General features: G+C 40.2%; 2 protein-coding genes across 5 annotated transcripts in view; one reads left to right on the top strand and one right to left on the bottom strand.

Annotated features, from left to right (window-relative positions):
- The window catches only part of LOC136708418 (lethal(3)malignant brain tumor-like protein 4), a 141,323-nt gene extending 126,941 nt beyond the window's left edge, over positions 1 to 14,382 (bottom strand). The window contains exons 1-3 of one of the 2 annotated variants that reach the window (XM_066682958.1): positions 14,282 to 14,326; positions 13,625 to 13,711; positions 12,121 to 12,195 (exon numbers count right to left, since the gene is read on the bottom strand). The gene's annotated coding sequence lies outside the window, so the exon portion shown is untranslated. Of the gene's footprint in view, positions 1 to 12,120; positions 12,196 to 13,624; positions 13,712 to 14,281 lie in introns of both variants that reach the window. The other variant, XM_066682959.1, reaches the window with a different exon arrangement.
- Positions 14,383 to 15,576: 1,194 nt separating this feature from the next.
- arhgap28 (Rho GTPase activating protein 28) overlaps positions 15,577 to 21,567 on the top strand; it is a 34,960-nt gene continuing 28,969 nt past the window's right edge. For 2 of the 3 annotated variants that reach the window (XM_066683946.1, XM_066683945.1), the window contains exon 1: positions 15,577 to 15,763. In XM_066683946.1, coding sequence (XP_066540043.1) covers positions 15,645 to 15,763 — 119 coding nt within the window. In that variant the 5' untranslated portion in view covers positions 15,577 to 15,644. Of the gene's footprint in view, positions 15,764 to 20,256; positions 20,356 to 21,567 lie in introns of those variants that run through there. The other variant, XM_066683947.1, reaches the window with a different exon arrangement.

The raw sequence follows: 21,567 nt of genomic DNA, 5'->3' as shown, positions 1-21,567 counted from the left end.
AAAGTGTATGTAGGTGTGAATGTGTGAGTGAATGTGTGAGTGTGTGTGTTGCCCAATGAAGGACTGGCGCCCCCTCCAGGGTGTATTCCTGCCTTGCGCCCAGTGATTCTGGGTAGGCTCTGGACCCACCACGACCCTGAACTGGATAAGCGCTTACAGATAATGAATGAATTAATGAATGATTTGTCTAAATTATTCTATTTGAGGAGTTCCACAATCATAATAAGCCAAAGAACCTTTTCATGGTAAAATTATTTAGTGTATTGGTCAAGCAGTGAAAAATCATTGGTATTTTCTTCTGCTGCTGTTACCCAACTTCTGTAGGCCTTTGACAGAAACGCTGACAAACCCTCTGTCTCTGTATTGACTGAAATATCATTTTCTATTTTCATTTAGTGCCAGCTTTTACAACAGCCATAAAGTCCTCTTTTAATGTCCGTGGTTTAAAAACAACACACTGGTGACTCATAACTGTCTGAAAACCAGAGTGGTTTTAAACAGGTCTAGCTATATAAAGAGCACAGTGGGAGAGAGCCGGAGAGAACAATAGACTACAGATTTTATAGTGTATTGTTTTACCACTAATGATTCTGTAAATGATGGCCAAAATTGATGGCCACCTACTCATCCAGCATTGCTTCAGATATGTAATGGATTAATAGAGAGTTTCTCTCTGGGGACAAATACCCTCTATTCATCATTTAGACTAGATATTAGAAATATTCGGTGATGATTTTATGTCATTTGCTACAAGAATATTAATGAGGTCAGGTCCTGATATTGGCTGCTGGATCATAACCCCCACTCCAACTCATACCAACAGTAATTGATGGCGCTTTATCACTCCAGAGAATGCAGGTTCCATGTGTCACACTCCAGTGCAACATTTGTCTTTGAGCGTGGTGACCTCAAGTGGATGTGCAGAAGTTCCACTACACTCCATGCATTTCTATGGGGATTATATAAACATTGTGTGCACTACTGAACAATGGGTTCACCTTAAAGTAGCTGAATGCACTGATTTCAAGGGGTCTACACATTTGTTTCCACAGACTGTGTTTTCTTATACATTAATTCTCAGCGTGATTTTCAAAGTACTGCATGGTTTTTCTGATCTAGGCACAGCATGCCCTGCCTCAACACATTAATCTACCGCCTCATAAGTTAGGGAAAATTTCTCTGAATAGACATGCTCTGTTTCTTCTGAGAAACACTGAGCAAACACAAATCCTCAAAGCCAAAGGCAAACAGCAGGACGCCTCGCACTTAGCAGCCCACGCTGGCCAGAGGAATGGACGGCTTTGAGGATTACATTTTGGAATTTTGCATCAAAACTCCAAGAGCTGCTTACTCACTGTTTAAGCTGAGATGATTGCTAAGTACAACAATGCAAGCTGACAGTGATAAAAGTGGCATGTTACTAAATCAAAACGACCTTTCCCTTCAGAGGGAGCTTGTTCTTCAGCATGTCATTACGCTACAAATGTTCCATCCCTACCACACCGTATTTTACTACAACTCATGAGCTGCCTCAGTGTCAAAGAAAAAACAAAGGCTGCCAACATTCTACAAAGCCATGGCCTCACTAGTCACAGTGGAGTGAGGCAATCACACTGGGGACCATAGCAACCAGGCAACCAGGACCCCTAACGTCTTTACTGACCCCTTATATCACTTTTTTACCCCCATCAACCTGGAAGGGTGAAGGCTTCCTTGTTTTCCATGTTTTATTCTTTTCAAACGGCTGCTAACAAACCACTGGACAGCTCCACATGCTTGGAGGGGAATGGTAACTGCCCAGATCTGTTATGTCAGTGAACAGGCACATGCATTGGCTAGCATCATGCCTAATGATTTTAGCAAAAATCAACACAAAATTAGCCTACGTTAAAGCAAAGGTTTCTCCCAGTCACACACACAGACCTGTGGACAACGCAAGGCAGGAACACACCCTGGAGGGGGCGCCAGTCCCCTCAAATATTCACTCACACATTCACACCAATGGACACTTTTTTTGGACTGTGGGAGAAAGCCGGAGCACCTGGAGGAAACCCACACAGACACAGGGAGGACACAAATAAAACAAATATAATACTTTCGTCATGCATGGCCAGAAAAAAGGGTATTGTACAGGTACATTATTGGCACTAAAGGTACATTACATAGTCCTCTTCAGAACGAAAGGTTAATTATTGTAATCTTTCATTAAAAAGTCGTTCTACCTCATCACCCAGTTGCCCCCACACTCTTAAACACACACACTGGGCCCCCAGAGCCTAGTTACATCTTTGGCAATCACAAAGAATAATAGGAATTATGTAAGTGTAGATGCAAGGAAAAGAGCCTCAGTAACAGCAAGCTGCAGTGTGAAGCTGGGTAAAAGGTTAGGAGTGAAATGTGGCCTCTACCCCAAAAGAGGATGTGTTGTCTCAAATGCGGAGTGCCAAAAACAACTCTATCAAATAAACGATAGTCTCCAGGATACTGCGTAGTCCCTACAGTGTGTGTGTGTTTGTGTACATGTGTATGTGGTGGCATGCATGGGTGTGGGTGTTTTTATGTGAGAGAGTGTACTACGCCTCCGGGCGAGATAGCTTGTATTTTAATAGGCATTTCTGCGTCGCATGCAAAGTGTAAACTGCTATTAAAATAAGGAAAACAGTAATGTGTCTGGCTGGCTGATAAATGTCAGGTTGTGTTGTCAGTGTATATTTACCCCAGGCTTTGAGAATAAATGTTGCACTAAAAAGATGCAAACATCTCTAGGTCCCCTTATGATGTTTGTACAGTAAGATGGTAGTGAGATTCGATGGCAGAGCCCAGGCTTTAACTCCGATCTTCTGCTGTGTTTATGAAGTCCCTAGGTCATGGAGATGAGAGTGGGGATGACTCACTCATTCCTTCACTCCCTCCCAATCTTCTGCCACAAACCAGCGTGCTGTCTCACACACACACACACACACATACTACAGGGAAATGTCTATTAACTCCTCTATTCAATTCCCCAATCTGTGAAGGAAGCACCATAACACTCAGAATTGCATTGTTTAATATTCTCCACTGCCACAAATGAAAATCAGTCAACCTTCCTGATTACTGGGGACTCTCTGGGTCTATGCATTCAAGCATGTATCTTCTTTGGTTTCCTGTTTTTAAAGTTAACTGGAGAGGTTTAACTCAAACAATATGTCTGTCTTGAACAATGTCTCCATTTAAGAAATCGGCAACATGGAAGTCTCAGCCTGTGCATTACATTAAATGTTTCCTCCTTGTATAGGAGTTCGGTGTAGGAGGGTATGAGGACAGAAAGCTCCTTCACTAAGCTTCTTTGTTACGGCTACAATTTACTTTGGCAGTATTTACATTATAATAGAGGGTTAAATATTCTTCTGTGTCTTCTCTGGCCTTTTTAGGCAGTAGGATCCATGTTTAGGGCGTGCAGCCAGAGGAGGACAGTGTTTTGATAGATTTACTGTACTAGAGGATCAAAGATATGATGTATTTCCATCTCTCTGTGTTTCGTTGTGCTATTTCCAGGCTGAGAGACTGTATATCTGCCACAACATGGAACATTGATAAAAGAAAGCTAATATTGTAAATCCTGTAGACGCTTTGAAGATGCTTGCCCTGTCCCTAACCAGAGGCGAGGAGACTCGAGTAGGACTTGCTCTGATCTGAGCCTTTACCTCCATTAATGCAGAAAATCATTACAGTAATTTGTTGCTCCAATCATGTGTGGGTATGACCGGTGGTCCATGACCCTGTCCCCACCCCCAGACTCTGAGGAACCCTTGAAACTGGGAAACCCGGAAAGTGTCAACTGCCCTGTTCCTCCAGGTTGGAAGTTCCTCTGACAAGTATTTCCCACCTTTCAGGTTTCTGAGTTTCAGGAGGTCAGGAGTTCAGAAGTCCAGCCTGGGTCAGTGAGAGTGAGTCAACACTGGCTCAAGTGAGAGTGAGAAGGGAGAAGAATAGAGAATCAATAGCCAGAAAAAAATAATGTAAAACAAAAAACAATATTAACAATAAGCAAATAAGATGAACGGGACAAAAAAAAAAGAAATATTAACAACAACAAAAGAGGAAACCAAGAGGAAAAGACAAGCTAAATAATACAAACCTGAGAAAATAAGATAAAAACACCACAATAAACATGAGCTGACAACAACAAATTTAAATGAAAATAATAATAATAAAAAACCCAATATATAAGACATAATATGACAAATGAGACCTCCATTCAGAGAAGTTGTCTGACACATCAGGATGATTTGTACAAGTGCTAAACTGATGTTTTACTGCCTGTGACATTTCAGCAATGTGAATGATCTCTTTTGGTGTCTGGTTGATTTGTGAGGAGGTAGCATGTTGGAAAACCTACATTATGTAAACTATTTAGCCTGGAGGGATGGCTGTTCATTGTGTATGCAGAACTCCATGAAACCATTCCTGCATCCTCTACAGCTTAGAGCGTATAGATATGTGCCGATATACAACATCGTGACTTGGTGGTTTCTGAAAGCATTCCCTGACCTTCGCATTAGCACCATCCATTACCTCATCCATTCGAGGAACACACAAGTCTCCTGGCACTGTCGCAAATGATTATGTGACATAATGAGAAGCCATTATGTGTCATTACCTGAACGACCTAGCTGGGGACAGATAGGGCACCTTGTGGAAATGACTTCAGTAATGTTGGTAGCTCAGGAGCCGCCAATGGTATTTCAAACTTTATAGAATCATTGGGCGCAAGGCGGGAATACACCCTGGCGGGGGCGCCAGTCCTTCACAGGGCAACACACACTCACACATTCACTCACACCTACATTTGAGTCACCAATCCACCTACCAACGTGTGTTTTTGGACCGAGGAAGGAAACCGGAGCACCTGGAGGAAACCCACACAGACACAGGGAGAACACACCAACTCCTCACAGACAGTCACCCGGAGTGGGGCTCAAACCCACAACCTCATGGTCCCTGAAGCTGTCACACAGCTCGAGTCAAGGGGTTGGCGTGTGACAATCCCAGTTGTGTGACTCTTTCCGAGGAGTTCGGTGTGTTTTCCCAGTGTCTGTGTGGGTTTCCTCCCACACTCCAGAAACAGATGTTGTAGGTGACGTGCCTTCTCAAAAGGTCCATAGGTGTGAGTGAACATGTGAGTGTGTGGTGCCCTGCGATGGACTAGCCCCCTGTCCAGGGTGTGTCCCTGCTTTGCAACCAGTGGCGTATAGCTCAGGACGTACTGTGACCCTGAACTGGGTAAATGTTTGCAGAAAATTAATAATATTTTTCCATCCTCTCTAAACCCTTTAGGATTAAACCGACTGTTTCTAAATAGCTGCCCTGTACTCTACCTTTAATTGCTAGTACAGCCTTAAACATTGTATGTGTCTTCAGTATGAACAGGCAGGGCCAAGTATATGCTGATTTTTGCTTAAAGAAACACAAACGATGAATTACAGTCTGTAACTGTAGTGCCCCTATATGGTAGGGTGGAGCTGATACAATGAATAATGTGTATAGAAACACGTAAGCCATTGTATACAAAGCACTTCTTAAAACAAACATCAAAAGCAAAATAAATTTGGTTTTTCTGACATGGCACAAAAGGTTTTAAGGGGTTTTGAAACTCTGTTTAGTACAGAAGCATTTCAATATCTTCAAATAGATGCTTCACACATCTCATTAATAATAAGGCTTCTTTAAAGAACAATCCATTGAAAGATTCCTTTGAAAGAAAACAGTTTATTCTACCCTTTCAGTTTATTTGGTTCCTTCATTGTTCTGGACACACTCATAAAAGAGTTGTGTGCAGGGGCAATGAAGGACGGGCTTCGGTTTTTGAGCAGGACTGATAGATGAGGGATCTCACTAATTTGGAAGCTAAAGATGCGTGAAGGGAGCAGTGCCAACACTTGGGCTCATTAATATTGCAGTGAGCTTCCTAATGGCACTTCACCCTCGCAGGAAACACGGCCAAGAGATGTACTTAAAATTCTTCACCAGCAAAGCCTAGCTGCTAATAATGCTTTGACTTTGCAGCAAAAGGCTTTTCTAAGTAATACAACATCCTCAAACAAAATAAAAAGGATCATTAATTATTATTAACCATTATTAATATATGACAACAGTACAATGAAAACAACATTACAGCGTTTTGCTGTCATTTTTATGATGTTTTAGAATTTGGTGAGCGTAGAGTTAGGAGTCTAGCCCAAGAACAATAATTGGTGTACACTGTACACTGTTGCACTGTTCTTATGGCAATAGTGTAAACTACTATACTATCTAACAACTGTGTAAGCTCTATATATTTTATATGAACCACACTATAATAAATAAACCCTTTACCATATACTTAACAAGTGGGGGAGTGCATATGATTTACATCATAAGAATGGTTGGGTTTAAATGCTTGAGGTTGTCAATTGTCAACTCTGTTATTTTCAAGATAACACATTTCTAACCGCGGTGAGGATACACATGATTCTAACAGCATAAAAAGTCAGTATCAAGATGAAAGGTCAAATTTGAATACTGGTGTAAACCGGGCCATTGAGCTAAATAATTATTCTGTGTTTATATCCGCACTGCTCTGTGACCACATTATTTTCCTAAAGCTGTGGCCTGATCTGAAAGGGAAGGAAAGGTATGCCAGTGTGACCTCTAAAGGAAACAGGTTTCTGTGGCCTGTCCCACTGAGAGTGAACTGAGTGTTTCTCTCTCTCTCTCTCTCTGGGTGTGAGAGAGAGAGAGAGAGAGAGAGAGAGAGAGACAGACAGAGGTTGTAAGGCTGTAAGGCTGCACTGTCAGCAGATACCTTTCCTGGATCACCTCACACCTCAAGCAGCTAGAGTTTCCCACAGTTCTCTTCACTGTTTCCAGCGCCTTCTTTCAGTAGTGTCATCAGAGCCCTACCTACATACACTGATCCATGATCAGCTAGCTTGAGTCAAACTGGATGCATTTCCACAGGCATCAGAGTACAACGACCTGACTAGGATCAGTTTTTGGTTTTTACAGGACGATATGAGGTGAACTGACCTGCTTTGACGCTTATACTCTAATTGCTAGTAATTCTGGTAAGTGTGGCGTTGAGTTTAAAGTGACCCAGAGGAAAGCTTTATTGCTCAAATGTTCTGATGGCTCGTTACATTTTAGGTAATATAATTATGTCATATATTTATTAATATTTAATTACAGCTTCAAAATCTTTGTGATGCTCCCCTGACATGTAATGGGGAGGAGAGACGTTATTGCTGCTCTGGGCTCAGCACTGCAGAAACTGCACTATGTAACTTTTGTAGGAGGATAGAAAACTACCCCCCTCCAACACACACACAAACCCGTAATATCCCATTTGATTTCAGGACCATGCTGTTACTACTTTTTATTAAACGCCTAAAATAGCATTAGACACAAATTAGACCGCATTAGTCTTTGGGCAAGACTCCTAACACTACATTAGCCTACACAAGCTACATTGAGGAAAACTGATTACTTACACAGAAATAAACAGTAAAAAATACACATACATATTTTGTAAGGGATCTTCGTCAAAAGTTCATAAGCTGAGGTATAACAAACTGGCACAATGTAAGGTCCGTTATTATAGACAGACCATGCTCAGATTTATTGTAAATACAGGCCCTAGGTGCAGCAAAGCACTTGCATTATCATTTAATCTTGTGTTACATGCTAAACCAGAGCATGGAAAATCAGCCACCTGGAGTGTTCTTGAAATCTGATCTGGCAAAGTGGAATTCTGGCAACAAGGCAACACTTCCTCTCCACTATCTTACTGATTGGATCATGTGAGTAACCAAATGACTCACAAACCTTTTTTCCATATAATAAAACACGTACGTTTTTCTCCTTATTTGGCTCAAAGAGATTAGCACAATTGTGTTAACTACAGCAGTCGACCTGTGTCTTTACTTTACACTAAATGGCCAGGAGTGGTATTAAGAAGGAGCTTGTCCCCCTGTTTTAGAACGTTACTGTGAGAATTAGCTAGCACTGGGGCAACATGAACATTAGCAAGGCCTAGTAGTGTTGGTATATGTTTAGCACAGGTTCACAAATACCATTTTAACACGTTGGACAGAAGTCAATCTCTTGAAATAATGCAGGTCCACAATACCCTTTAGCATACCTTCAGCACATTTAGCAGTTAGCATGGTGAACTTAGCCTAATGTGCAGCTGCCACAGACCCTTTAATTCTATTATTTTTCAAGGGTGATAACACAAGCTATGTGCACAGCTGTAAGCAAGTGTCAGTGGCTGCACATTAAAGTTCTACAAGAGTTTATACAAACTCTGTATAATGTATACAGACACTAAGAGACAGAGCTTTCTCTTGGAACTTTGTTTAATCATATTACATGGTGTACAGGGTTTGACTTTTTGACAGATTCATTCGGCTATAGTTTTTAAGATCTATGTTTAATGGCCTAAAGTGACCAAGATCCACCATGCGATATCATCTCACAGACATTTCTCATTCTTCTCGCTCCACTTGACTCAAATGATAACAGTGATCCTGTTTTTCCGCTGAAGATTGGCTGTGCAGGCCTGAAATTCAATCGGCTCAGTGGGCTCAGGCCTGGGTAAGGGGCTGCCCAGATGGATCTGTGCTGTGTTGACAGATGTTGGAACTGGACACCAACTCTGGGGCCACCACATCCATCTCCCCACTGTATTTCCCCCCTGCATCCGTCACTGACACAGTTCAGAAGGGAAACTGGCCTGCTCTAATAAAGATGAATCAGTGAGCCATGCCAGGGGTTTGATTGAAATCAATCCTGTATTGCTGAATAAAACATAAGCATAGCTCACAATGTGTAATTCACTGACAAGGTAAAGGTAGGAGTGCTTGGGAGACTTATTGAGATTTATTCAAAAGAACGATGGGCTTTTAGCAACTTTAAAAATGTAAGCATTAAAATGTTTTTAATGTGTTGTACACAATAATACAGTCTTCGCAATCTTTGATTTCTCTTTCACTGAGGTGAAATTTTGACTGATAATTTTAATATTAAAACAATAATAAAAGCCTTTACACGATTTTCTGCCCAAGTTCTTGTTGTTTCCAGTTACACCCAGCAGGTAAGACTCCCCTATCACACTGAAAAAAAAACCTACAATGTTTGTAGTGATGTCAGCCACTACTTCTTTTTGAACTTCATTCAAAACAACACCCCTAGACACATTTGGGAACACTAACTTCCAAAAGCTGTTTGTTGAATTTCACACATCAAATGAAACATACAGTGGGCCCTATGCAAAAGATATGGCACACTCTATGTTGTTTATTTTCCGGTATGATAAAGTAAATAAATAGATATATTGCGTGAAATGCCACGTGTAAACTGCCTTTAGAGGATGAGGTTTCTTATTTGCACTTCAAAAAACAACAGAATATTATTTGGCCAAAGGTTGTTCTTACTTTTTCAGATGACTGTACTTCATTTGTTATTGTTGGAATGCAATGTTCTAACAAGAGGCCATTGCTTCAAAGGGTCATCCCTGTAGTCCTTCAAGGCCAGCACTAATTTGAGACGTCTCTTTGCCTCAGGAGTGTTTTGGGGCTCTAAGTGGGCATCTATGGAGAAGACAAAGACTCCAGTTGTGTGTGTGTGTGAGAGAGAGAGAGAGCAACTAAAACAGAGAGAACTAGAGAGAGAGAGAGAGAGAGAGAGAGAGCAACTAAAACAGAGAGAAATAGAGAGAGACTAAGACAGAGAGAATGAGAGAGAGAGACTAAGACAGAAAGAAAGAGAGACAGAGAGAGAAAGAGACACTAAGACAGAGAGAAGGAGAGAGAGAGAGAGAGAGAGAGAGAGAGAGAGAGAGAGAGGCAGAGCTGTATGAGTGCGTAAATACAAATACAGTCAAATACAGACTGAGGACGTTTTGTTCCAACCTTCCATTCTCCTGTGTATTCTTCTGTATCCAGTACTCAGTACCCACACAAACTGTATGTGCCTGTGATCATTTTAATATAATGGATCCCATAGGAAGGAGCAATAAAAACTGTACCTAAAATCTCCCTCCCTCACAGAGAAAACACTGAAATGGAAAGATAAGGCTTAATAATACACACTACTTTACAATAATACACAATACTAAGTTGTATACAGTACTATACTGGTTATTTCATTTGCTGTATTCTATTATATTATAATATACAATACTGTAAATTGCAGATAAACAACAAACAAACAAACAAACAAAAAAAACAATATATATTCTTGAAGAAAAAAAAGGCCCTCAATCAATCAATCAATAAATAAACCTCATTCTAAGGTCTGCTGATAAAGCTATTGACTTATTAGATGTTCAGTCACGAGCTGTAACTGAGACTGTAGTAAGCAGAAAGATGGAGCCTCAGTCAAGCAACCTTAAATGAATTGCCTTCTTTTCAACATTAGGTAGATGTGCCTCATTAGAGTGGGAGGCAGGAGTCTGTAAAACCTTGTCAAACATTCCAGTGCAGCTAATAATAAATGGGAGTTAAGAACCAATTATCAATCACATCACTGTCACAATGCTAACGATGGCTGTTCACTTTCAATCATAGCTGGCATCATTAGCTTTCTGACTGAAACATTCCTTTAAAATTCCGATTCTCCAACCCATGTATGAGAACTCAAGGACATCAGCCTTGAAAATCAGTGAAGAACTTAACTGCAGCAGATAACAAAGTGTCATTTTCGGTTTCAGTTTGTGTCATTAAAGTTCTAACATTTGACTCATGTGGATGTCTTTATAGGAATGTCTGTCTAAGCAACATTCCTAGGCAGCTATTTCCACTAATAGAACATTAGATAATCGTACCTAATTAAATGGAAAGTGTCCTATAAACCATGCTTCTGGTGACAGATAGAGCATCAGAAATGGTCAAAGTGACTTGGAATCAGTTCTCTTCATATTAAATTGTACTCAAATAAAGAAGGCCTCTGTCTTGTCCTAAGTACTTTGCAGACACTTGGGGTTTTTGTGGACAGTGACCAGTAAAATTTCACAATGACTTGGACTAGTGATTACACAATCAGCAAAGACATTACTGACCTCATCCAGATTGACCTGTCTCCTCATTTTATAATGTTTCTGATCACGCTGGTCATCGTGGAAGTGTTTCTGAGCCACTGCTTGGTTTCTAGGTCAGAGTTTGTCACAATCTGTGACAAACACAAATAAGATGGCCACATCATCTCGCTTATGATTCAGAACATCAGTGCCAGGCCTGCTGTGAGGGAGATGGCAGAGATATGCCTCAGACGTTAGGAGCATGATGCCCTTACTTATGTGACCTCTTTCTCTCAGCCACTCGACGTCTATGAACATTAACGAGGACTTTCCCCTGCAGTTCCCAAACACTCTGCTTCTAAGTGCATCACATTTTACCGACACTTAATTATAATCATGATATAAACACACGTAAATGCAATGTAATGTATGAAGGTTACGTACACCTTTGGAATAAAAAGAAAAAACACTTTTTATAGAATTCAGAAGATGTTTAAGATGTGTGCTGGAGACTGGTGTTTATGAAGCCCCAGTGTCAGTAAACAAATACAAAAACAAAGTGGCTCAATCAGAAATGCTAGGCATCCTCTCTCTCAGCTCTTGGCAGAAAATGGCAAAAAGGCCTCTGAACTCTGAAAATCATTAAAGGTGATGATAATATTGCTTTATTCCTGCTCTGTAGGTGGGGAATACTGACTTATTTTTGCTGTTTCAGGTCGTTTAGGTAGGAACCCACTCTAAATTCGGGAGAAGTAAACAGGCCACAAGTGCTAAAAAACTAAACATCTTGAGTTATAAATGAGTTTCTGTGCTAATTCAAACCGTGAATAAAAACTTACAGATAAGGGAAACTTCAGCTTTCAAACAAATCATTGTACATTAAAAGATGTGTTGCTTCTGAACATAAACAAACCAGAGAAAACAGCAGTTCCCCACAATCATAGACGTTTAGACGTTCCCTTTGAGTGTTTAACATTAAAGGCCCTGTGTATCCATGTCTCTATTTTACTTGCAGAACAGTGTAAAATCATTTCCAACAGAATTTTTCATGATCAATGGGAAAAACATAAACAGACACTTACCAAGCAGGTCATCCCTTTGATCTGGGGATAGTTTCATTTTCTGCTCTTCATTTTTGTGGCTCCACATCTGTGGCACTGGACACACACACACACACACACACAGAGCAGAAACATCTCATCTCAGCACCCAGAAAACAGTTGAGTTTTGTAGCGTCTTGCCCAAGGGCACTGTAGCCATGAATGTTAAGGGAGGAGGCAGCTTTGTTCCTTCATTCATTCCCCCTCACCCCCAACTTTTCCTGCTAGTCAAGGAATCAAAAAATGACCTTCCGTTCCCAAGTGTGTATCACTACCCATTAGACCACGGCTAATAAATAAAATATATAAAGATTCAAAGTGCTAAGTAATTTTTTCAAGTGGAGGGATGTACAGAAACACATGGATGCATTCAGATTCAATATCATTGTCTTCCACCTCTCAGAGTTTTTGGGACTGTATATTAGACATCCAACTTTATAACTTCCATAATGTGGATGGGGTGTATTCAGGAGAAGAGCATGCAGGGAATTGTGGGAAGTCCACACAGAGGGCCTAAATATAGTGTGTAGGTCAGGAGACACAGGAGATGTTTTGGTTTGCTCTCATGCCGCACATGATGTAATGTAAGCCACCACACTGGGAGAAGCACTTATCAGTCTGTTTATAAAGTAGATGGAGTTTAATATTCATGTTCAAATAAATCATACCCACCTTAATACAGCAGAGGGTTAAAAAACATCATCTGGAGTTTGCCACAAAGCTAGAGAATCTACACTTACTGTGTATAATCTTAATAGATACATCTGCTGCCGCATCTATACAACACACTGATATCTGCCAACGCACAGTGGAAACATAAAGCGCACTAAAAGGGGAAAGTACCCCTTTTGTCATGAGAATATTTATTATTAAAGAGGACCTCAAACTGAATGTGAGTCCCCTGTTATCTGAGACAGGGAAGACCCACACAGTAAAGGTCAATGACCAGGGGCAACATTCATCACGAAAGAGCACAAGCTCTGATTGATAGCTATACAAAGCTATACCTCCATGATTAATGACTGAAGCAGACCCATCTTTGCATTCATAATTTAAATGGAACTAATAAACAGGGGGAAAAAAACATAGAAATCAACTATGTAATGTGTTATTTTCAAAGGTCTGTGTGGTGGAAAAATTCCACCGTTATCCAAAGATCAACCCATTTCCATCATTTAGATGTATTCAGTCATTCACAGTGGTTTTAAAATACTGCTGTTATCAACATTAAATATTGTTGTTGTCTAATTGAATATGGCTTCAATTATTTTAGAGAATTAAACATTATTAATTTAAAATATAATATAAATATAAAATAAATATAAATTAAGAACACTTTACACAAATACACATTTACCTGTAAAGTTACTATTTGGGAGATAAAACTGCTCAAATTCAGCTGCAGTTCACAAAGGCTAAGTCTTATACAAATAAATGTTAGAATGTTAAAATTACTGTTTCAAAATCATTTTGGGGTTTCACTGACCTGTAAATGGGAGAATAGAGCCTCTGCGTTAGCTACTCAGAGTTCAACACTGCAGAAACTGCATTCCATTTGAGTCAGGGTTTTAGGCTTTAAAATGTAGGCAAATTTTGGAAAGTCAGTGAACTTTCCCTCTGAATCGATACAGTGATCCCTCGTTTTTCGCGGGGGTTGCGTTCCAAGACCAACGGCGAAAAACGAATTTCCGCGAAGTAGAGGAAAGATATTTTTATGTATTTAATGAGTATTTGGACTTTTAAAACCCTCCCTGTTACTGTTAACAACCCACCCTTTGCATTAAACAGTCATTCTATAATGTTTTTCAGCTGGAACTACATGTGATATCCTATCAGTTTCTTTAATAGAGTAATTCCTAAGCTGTGATTTAGCGTAAGTAAATTTCACTCGGGTGTGGACATGAAAAATACATACACTGTACGTAAGAAATACTTGTAAATGATATATTGTGTCACCTACAGGCCTAGTCTAATACATGTAAATAATAATAAATAAAATGCTTTTAATTAACACACCATAACAAAATTATAATTTTAGGCACCTAGTCTAATTAATAATTTACATTACACTAATACATTTACACACCTACTCTAATAAATACAGTAGTACAGTAATAAAAAAAAACACTTTTAATTTACACACCATAAATACTAGGGTGACCAGACGTCCTCTTTTACCCGGACATGTCCTCTTTTTTAGACTTAGGGCGGAACTTCACAAACGTCCGGGATTTTGTTTTTCTAGAGCTCACATAGAATTTCGAGAAGTTTCGTTCACAAACTAGTCCCGCCCTCCCCTACTCCAATTGGTTCGCTTGAGTAAAAAGGGGGAGTGGTGAAGTAGCCTGATGTTCTGATTGGACGGTCTGACTTTAGAGCTACCGTTATTGGTCGATAACATTCTCTGTAAACATTTAATTGGTCAGTCTGCACGTCAGTAGTCGTCCATCCCCCGGAGACGTGTCCCGTGTCCTCTTTTTCACCATTTCAGATCTGGTCACCGTATAAAAACCCTTAGTCTAAGCCACGTAACATTAAAAAAAATTATTGTTACTGCACTCACCATGAAAGCCGAAGTTCTAAAACAAAGGGTAAGTATGCGGGTAGTTTACACCCGTGTTTACACTACAGTATCGCATCCGGTGGTGCTGATTTTTTTTTTTTTTTTTTGTTAAATCACATTGTTTTTTTTTTTTTTGTTTTTTTTCAATGCTAGGAAAGTGTTTATTATTAATATTTTATAGGATTTCATGAAACATTTTCGGTGTTCATTATCGAGGGATAGAGCGACAAAAAGGGGCAAATAAAAGCATTAATCTATGCACCAATCACATTCGTCGTCTCTCCAATTGCCCCAATCACAGGTCATCTTACAACGCACTATGTCAGCAAGAAGTTACCGTGTAGTATAATGCATGTCGTCTGCTACCAAGAGGATGCACAGGGTCTACTACATTATTCAAATAACAACAATAATAACATATAGAATAATAAATTAACTAAAAAGAAGAGGAAAAGGATTTGAAAACGAAATCACATATTTGAGCACTCTTCTTTGCTGACAACGGGTTAATAATAGCAAAAAATATAGAGGGATTTTATGAAATCTTAATGGATTTAATGAAATATTTTGGCTATTCATCTTTAACGGTTTTCCTAGATTTTCCCTCAATATCCGCGATATACCGGCCATAAGCCCCCTTGAAAAAACCCGCGAAGTAGCAAATCCGCGAAAGATGAACCGCGAAGGAGCGAGGGATTACTGTAAACGCATAAGGTGATTATGCATGCACGAAATCCTGTTTCTGATTGGCCGCAAGTCGCAGCCTCTGCGCCGCTTGTAGCCAACCACTGTCTGAGAACGGCGAGAGCGCTGGGGGCCGGAGACATAAATGGCTTTGTTTACTTTTTGTGGCGAGAATTTGGTGTAAGAGCACAGAGACCCAAGCGCCGTGGTGGTCTGAAAGGTTTTTATTTTTCCTTAAATGTGTTTCTAATGTAACGACATGGATCTAAAAGACTCGGGGAGCGTCGTTTTAACCGCCTACCATTCATTCACTGCCTCCAGGAGTCATGCGGACGACAGCTACGCACCGCTCAATGCCGCTCACTCCGCCGTTAGCAGGTAAAAAACCCTAAGCTCACCGCTTACACACTAAGGCGAGACTAAGCTCGGTTCAACGAGTTAAATGGCTTTAATACATTCTAAATACACCCTCGTTTGTTCATTCAACGACGCGGTCGTGTCTTGGTTTTGTAAAAGAAATAGCGCAGGTTTCATTGGTTCAGTAAGGAGCCGTAACTAGGCGAATTTCCCAACAACCAACACAAGGGAGCACCTGGACGGGCCAGAAAAAAAGCCCTAATTCGTTAATGTGGTATAACCGTAGTTAGACGGTCAAGAATAATGTTCAACAGTAGCCATTCAGTCACCAGGCAATAACCCTTCACTAATCTTCCCCTCATTTTGCCTACATTGATAGTCTGAGGCAGCTGTGTCCTCCAGCAGCTGTCCAGGGCAGTAACCCTAATGAGCTGTTTGCTGACAGGACACCCTTCAGAAACGCACTGACCTCATTATTTCACATGTGTAAAAGTCACAGTTATGAGGTTCTGCCTTATGTGTAATTGCGTTTATGATATTGAACAGATACTCTTATGCAGAAGCACTGGCAATTCTAATCTTGTTAGAAAGGTGGGTGAATTTAGTGTTAGTAGTCTTGCTCACAGACTTTTAGGTTCCTACCCAGGCTGGGATTCAAACCCTAGCTTTCTGTCAAGAAAGTAGTGTATTCCCCACTACTCCACATCAGCCCTGCTTTGTGCTGTAATGATATGTTCTCTCAGGCTGGTGTTTTTAGATCAGCTCCAACAAAGGTGCAGACAGTGAAGAAGTGCGTCTGAGATTTAGGTTTTATTTGCATCTCTTGTTTATGGCAGTTGGAATGGCTTAGGTCAGGAGTGGCAATTTGTTTTTATATTTATGGTGTTTGTCGCATGCTCTTATCAAGAGAAACTTAGAATTACAGTCATTATAGTCATCATCATGGTTCATGGTTCATGCTCCTACTCTGGAATGCAGTGGATAGAAATTTTAAAATGGAATATTTTAGCATTTTGGCTTATAATGGTGAATGGCTGGGTCTGATGAGGAAAGTCAAGACGGACAAGACCGTGTCGTAATAATGATCTGTAAAGATGAAGACCTGTTTGTGCACTTAGGGTGTCAGTCTGCTCCTTCTCAGGCCCTGATTGGTCAGTTATCTTTGTGCATTCCATCAAAAGGTGATGTAAGCACAGAGTGAAGCCAGTGTCAGACAGTAACAAGATTGTCTTTTTTTTTCCTCTCTTCTTTGCTCTTTCACTCGTTGTGTTTGTGGTTTTGCTTTTTCTTTATTTTTCTATTTCTTTCTCTCTTTGTTCACCTGTAACTTGTCCCTCTCCTTTCTTGTTCTTTCAATTCTAATTTTTTTTCTGTACTCTTGTTCCTCTCATGGTCTTCTAATATTTGTTCCCCTCTATCTCCTGTCCTCTTCTACACCTCTCATTTTTTCTTATCTTTCCCTCATTTATTCATTTACTTTTTCTATCTACTCTTACACTTTCACTCCTTCAGTTTCTATTTTTTCTTTGTTTTTATTTGACCCTTTCTTCTTGCTTTTGTATTCTTCATACTTTGTTTTAATAAAGCGCGTCTCTCTCTCTCTTTCTCTTTCTCTCTCTCTCTCTCTCTCTCATACACACACACATACACACACACATGCATACACACTCCTCTCAGTGGTATGCAGAGTGAGATCAGGCGAGGCCATTATGTCTTTAAATATTTACACTACACAGGAGACAGTTCATCAGTTTACTCATGGGATAAGTATAGCTTGGGCATGGGAGATCTTGACAATTGTGTTATCAAGGCCATGGCCGCCATCCTTGATCTTCTGATGATTGATTTCAGCAGCTAAACATGGAGCTCTTTGCCTTGCGCTTTGTTTTCACAAGTACACGTGTTCTGTGGTGATTTCTAATGGTCCTAGAATACTTTACGTGCTGACTGTTTCTGTACTGATACTAATACCTAAGCAGTGGATGAAGGCATTGTGGTTTTTTTTCTTTCTTTCTTTTCCTCTCCCCACTGATGTACACAACGGCTCAGGAGTCTCAAAATCAAACTCTCGAAACCCCCCACCACCAACCCCAGCTCACACACTTCCTAAACCTCTGCTTCTTCTACATTGTATGTTAAAAAGTTTGTGCACTGTTGCAGTTGGTGTTTTTTGGGACTGAATTACGACTCAGTATTCCCCAGTTCTCAGCTCGCTTGGAACGGCACGTGAGCAGGAACTAAAAATGTACTGGCCCCATGCACTAGGCACAAGATTTGCTTAACGGAAAAGCCAATCTGAACAGGTACCATGAGATGAAAATGTGCCATTAGCTACTTTAAGATGCACTCATTGTGGACATGAGTTATTGTATGCACCCACAGAGAATCATCATATGAATGTACATCAAATATACCACATGATCCTATTGTAACAAGGTCCTGTAAAAATTCCTTCAGCATTGGAGCAGAAGGTCTGTGTTGGACTTCCATCTAAGACCAGGACTGAGTTGGAATGGATGGGTAACTGATCCAAAACAGAGCAAACAACACCAGTGCTGTCCCTGTCCATTACTCTTAAAACTGAATGCAGACACATCTTCACAGTAATAATATTCCTGCATCTAGTTGAACATCTAAAATGAATCCCTTTGGCCGCACAGAGTACATTTCATTCAGCTGTGTTCTTCTGGAAGCTTAAAATATTCTTTTGAAGGCTGGAATAATCTTTAGGTATTTGGCTGCTTTTATTAATCTCCTTGCCTGTTGTTTCTAAACTGTTGTTAATGAATGCCCTGGAAATAGCTGCCATAAAATGGCTCTCACCTTAGCAGCTACAACTAGCACACACACACACATCCCTGAGCCCTTCACTGTGAGAATGTCTAATACACCTCTGTGTGTGTGCCTCTCTGGCATAGACATCAGTGGTGGCACGTGGGTGCAATCATTTGGGTGACAAGCTGGATTATTTTCCAAGCTCCCTCTATTGAGTTTTTGTCTTGCACACAAAGGTGACCCCTGGTACTCTGGTGTCTGTAGATGAATGTGCCTTTTGTTGTTTGCAAAAGAAAGCTGCGCACTCTGACTGGGTGATCGTTGACATCATTAATACTGCGCTAGAAAATTCTGTACGCCAGCAGTCAGCAAGGGTCTTATACACGATGTCATAGCATTTATACCATGAGCGGGGTCAGCACTCAGCTGAAACCATAACACAGATTTATTTTTATTATTAGGGGTTCAGAGGCCACTGGTGCTATTGCCCTTTTGCCTTTACTCTATTTTTTATTTTATTTTGTATATTATATATCATGGTAACTTGTTTGTTTTCATATTTCCAGAACATAACACAGCAAGGTTATTTCTCCTGGAATTAACCACCACCTTGTTTCGCTTTTGATAATTTTATGATGCAGCCTTGTGACTGACGCCCATTGTCTAAGGCTGCTGCCATTGTTTTGAGCCGTGAGAGGAAGCAGAGTTGTGGCTGGAGTGGCAGCTTCTTGGCAGTGGATGAAGGTGTGACACAGTGGTGTCATGGTTCCCTTCTGAGGGCATTTTATAGTGAACATGCATGTGTTCTGGCAGCTGAGATCTCTGAGCTGGCTGTCAGAACAATAGTGGGTAACAGCAAGGGACAATAGGCTTCATATAACCTGTTTGTGTAATTCAGTGTGAGGATTTGCGTTTGTGCAGGTAAGATGAACCAGGATTAGAAACACTATAATTATTGAACAAACCCTTGTCATACATTTATAACCGAATGAGAAAAAGCTTTAGAGAACCCATAACACACTGCTGTCTTAAATAAAATTATATAATATTATTTTCAAATAATATTATTTGCCATCTCTTTCGAAATTTAAATTGTTTCTGTGTTACTCTGTCTTCAAATACTTATGTAAATAACCTGTGGTTTGATTGGCTGCCCTGATTCCACAGTCCAATGTGAAATACTCATCATAACTTCAGTATGAAGGGATTAAATCTACTGCTCAAGGCTGAACGGAATGAGGCAGATATTTGTAATAACACAGGTTTGTGTCATCAGAAAAATTGTAAACAGTTTCTATATTTAGACTGGGGCTTGAATGGTACGTTTAGGAATTTGTACCATTTTTACCTCAACCTCACAAAGTTCACGGAAAAATACAATTTACAATGCTGTGATTTTGAACCATGTATTGATTAATATTCATGAAATATACAAGTCATTTGAGAGGGTGTGAAAACTTTATTACGCTTTGCTGGTGTCTGTATGAATTGGTAATGATTAACAGAAAGGTAGACTCAGTAACTGACGTGTGTTGACTTTGGCTAAATCCTTTACACCCATAATGTGTAATAAATAGCTTAAACTGGGCAGAAGTAAACTGGACACTAATGTGCCACACAGGCGCCGATAACCGCATGTGAGTGAAACGTAAGAGGAAATACCTATGACAGGTGATTTTCATAGCACTGCTCGACCACATTCCAGAGTGGGAGGTAGCTTCAGATAGAGAGCAAAGCTCTCACAGCGAAGCCTGCTCAATTCCCGTCCGTACAGCCATGAAAAAAGGAGGCCAGTATTTACAGCGCACCTATATGGAGAAGGAGCCCACCCTGCACAGGTAAACGTAATTCTTAAATTCTGTCCCACCCAGATGTTCCATTTTACTGGCACATGGAGTAGAGCTATGTGTTTTGAAAGTGTGCTTTATAGGACACGTTTTACTGAGGTGTAGATAAGGAAGTTAAATCCCTCAGCTGAGATCATTACACTTTAACTTGGCTTTATTGGATGATGCTAATTGATTACCTTCCGATAAGGAATTCCTGTGAAAGAATGCTAGCATTACTCAAAGGATTTGAAACGTTTATGGTTTTGTCCAAATTGGGATTTAAGGGTGAGAGAGGCCACGCATGTTGTTCTGGATAAATGTGATTTATGAATTTTAATAATAATAATAATAAGGATTGGGATCATGCGTAAGGTTTTTTTTTATCCTGATAACAGCCTTGAATCATGGTCTTGGTTCATTGCAATACTTTTACGTGATTTGCTGATGCTTTTCAGTCAGGTTTTCCAGTGTTTCATTGAAGGCATCGTATGTTTGCGTTTAAAAATAGTGTGTAAGGGCATTTACTCAGAGGTCATGGGGATGGGTGAAAAGGCAAGTTTTTTTTGTTTTGTTTTATGGCTCTGTTGGAAAAGCCGTTTGGATGAAGGCTTTTTTTGGACAGACCTGGGAATGTGCATTGTTTTGAGATTAGCAAAAGAATCATTAACTCAGCACTTGATAACTTTATCAAGGAGCCCTGAGTGTGCAGGTAGCAGCTCTTTTCTTTCACTCATGAGTGATGAATTGGTATCTGGGTCATGACCACAGCTCTTTTACATACATTAATAACAAGCTGTATGGAGGAGATGGGAATGTGAATAGTAAATTAGTGGCATTGGAGGATATGTAAGGAAGTATGTGAAAGAGTGGGAGGAGTGTGTTTCAGAATGTGAAGTCCTGTTTTAAATTCATAATGAAGTTGTGCTGTGTCCGGGCTGTAATCTCAGACTGCTAAGTACAGACCGTAGTGCTGAATTCCTTTCCATTTCTTCCATTTCCACTGTATTTAGCGTCCACAGACAGGTTTTGTCATGGTCACCACGGTCACCTCTGAACTAGATTGCGGCACATATAGGAATGTTATCACATTTTCTCCATCATTAACATGTCAACAAATCTGAGTGCAAATCATGGGAAAACAAAGAGTTTTGTTGAACGTTATTGGTTTATTTTGTGGAATCTCAATTTATTTATAGGGCAGGGACATTGTTGAGAACATTC

This window comes from Hoplias malabaricus, chromosome 10, assembly GCF_029633855.1.
Source record: "Hoplias malabaricus isolate fHopMal1 chromosome 10, fHopMal1.hap1, whole genome shotgun sequence".
Lineage (NCBI taxonomy): Eukaryota > Metazoa > Chordata > Actinopteri > Characiformes > Erythrinidae > Hoplias > Hoplias malabaricus.
The sequence above is the reverse complement of the archived record's forward strand: the minus strand, read 5'-3'. Positions and strand labels throughout refer to the sequence as shown.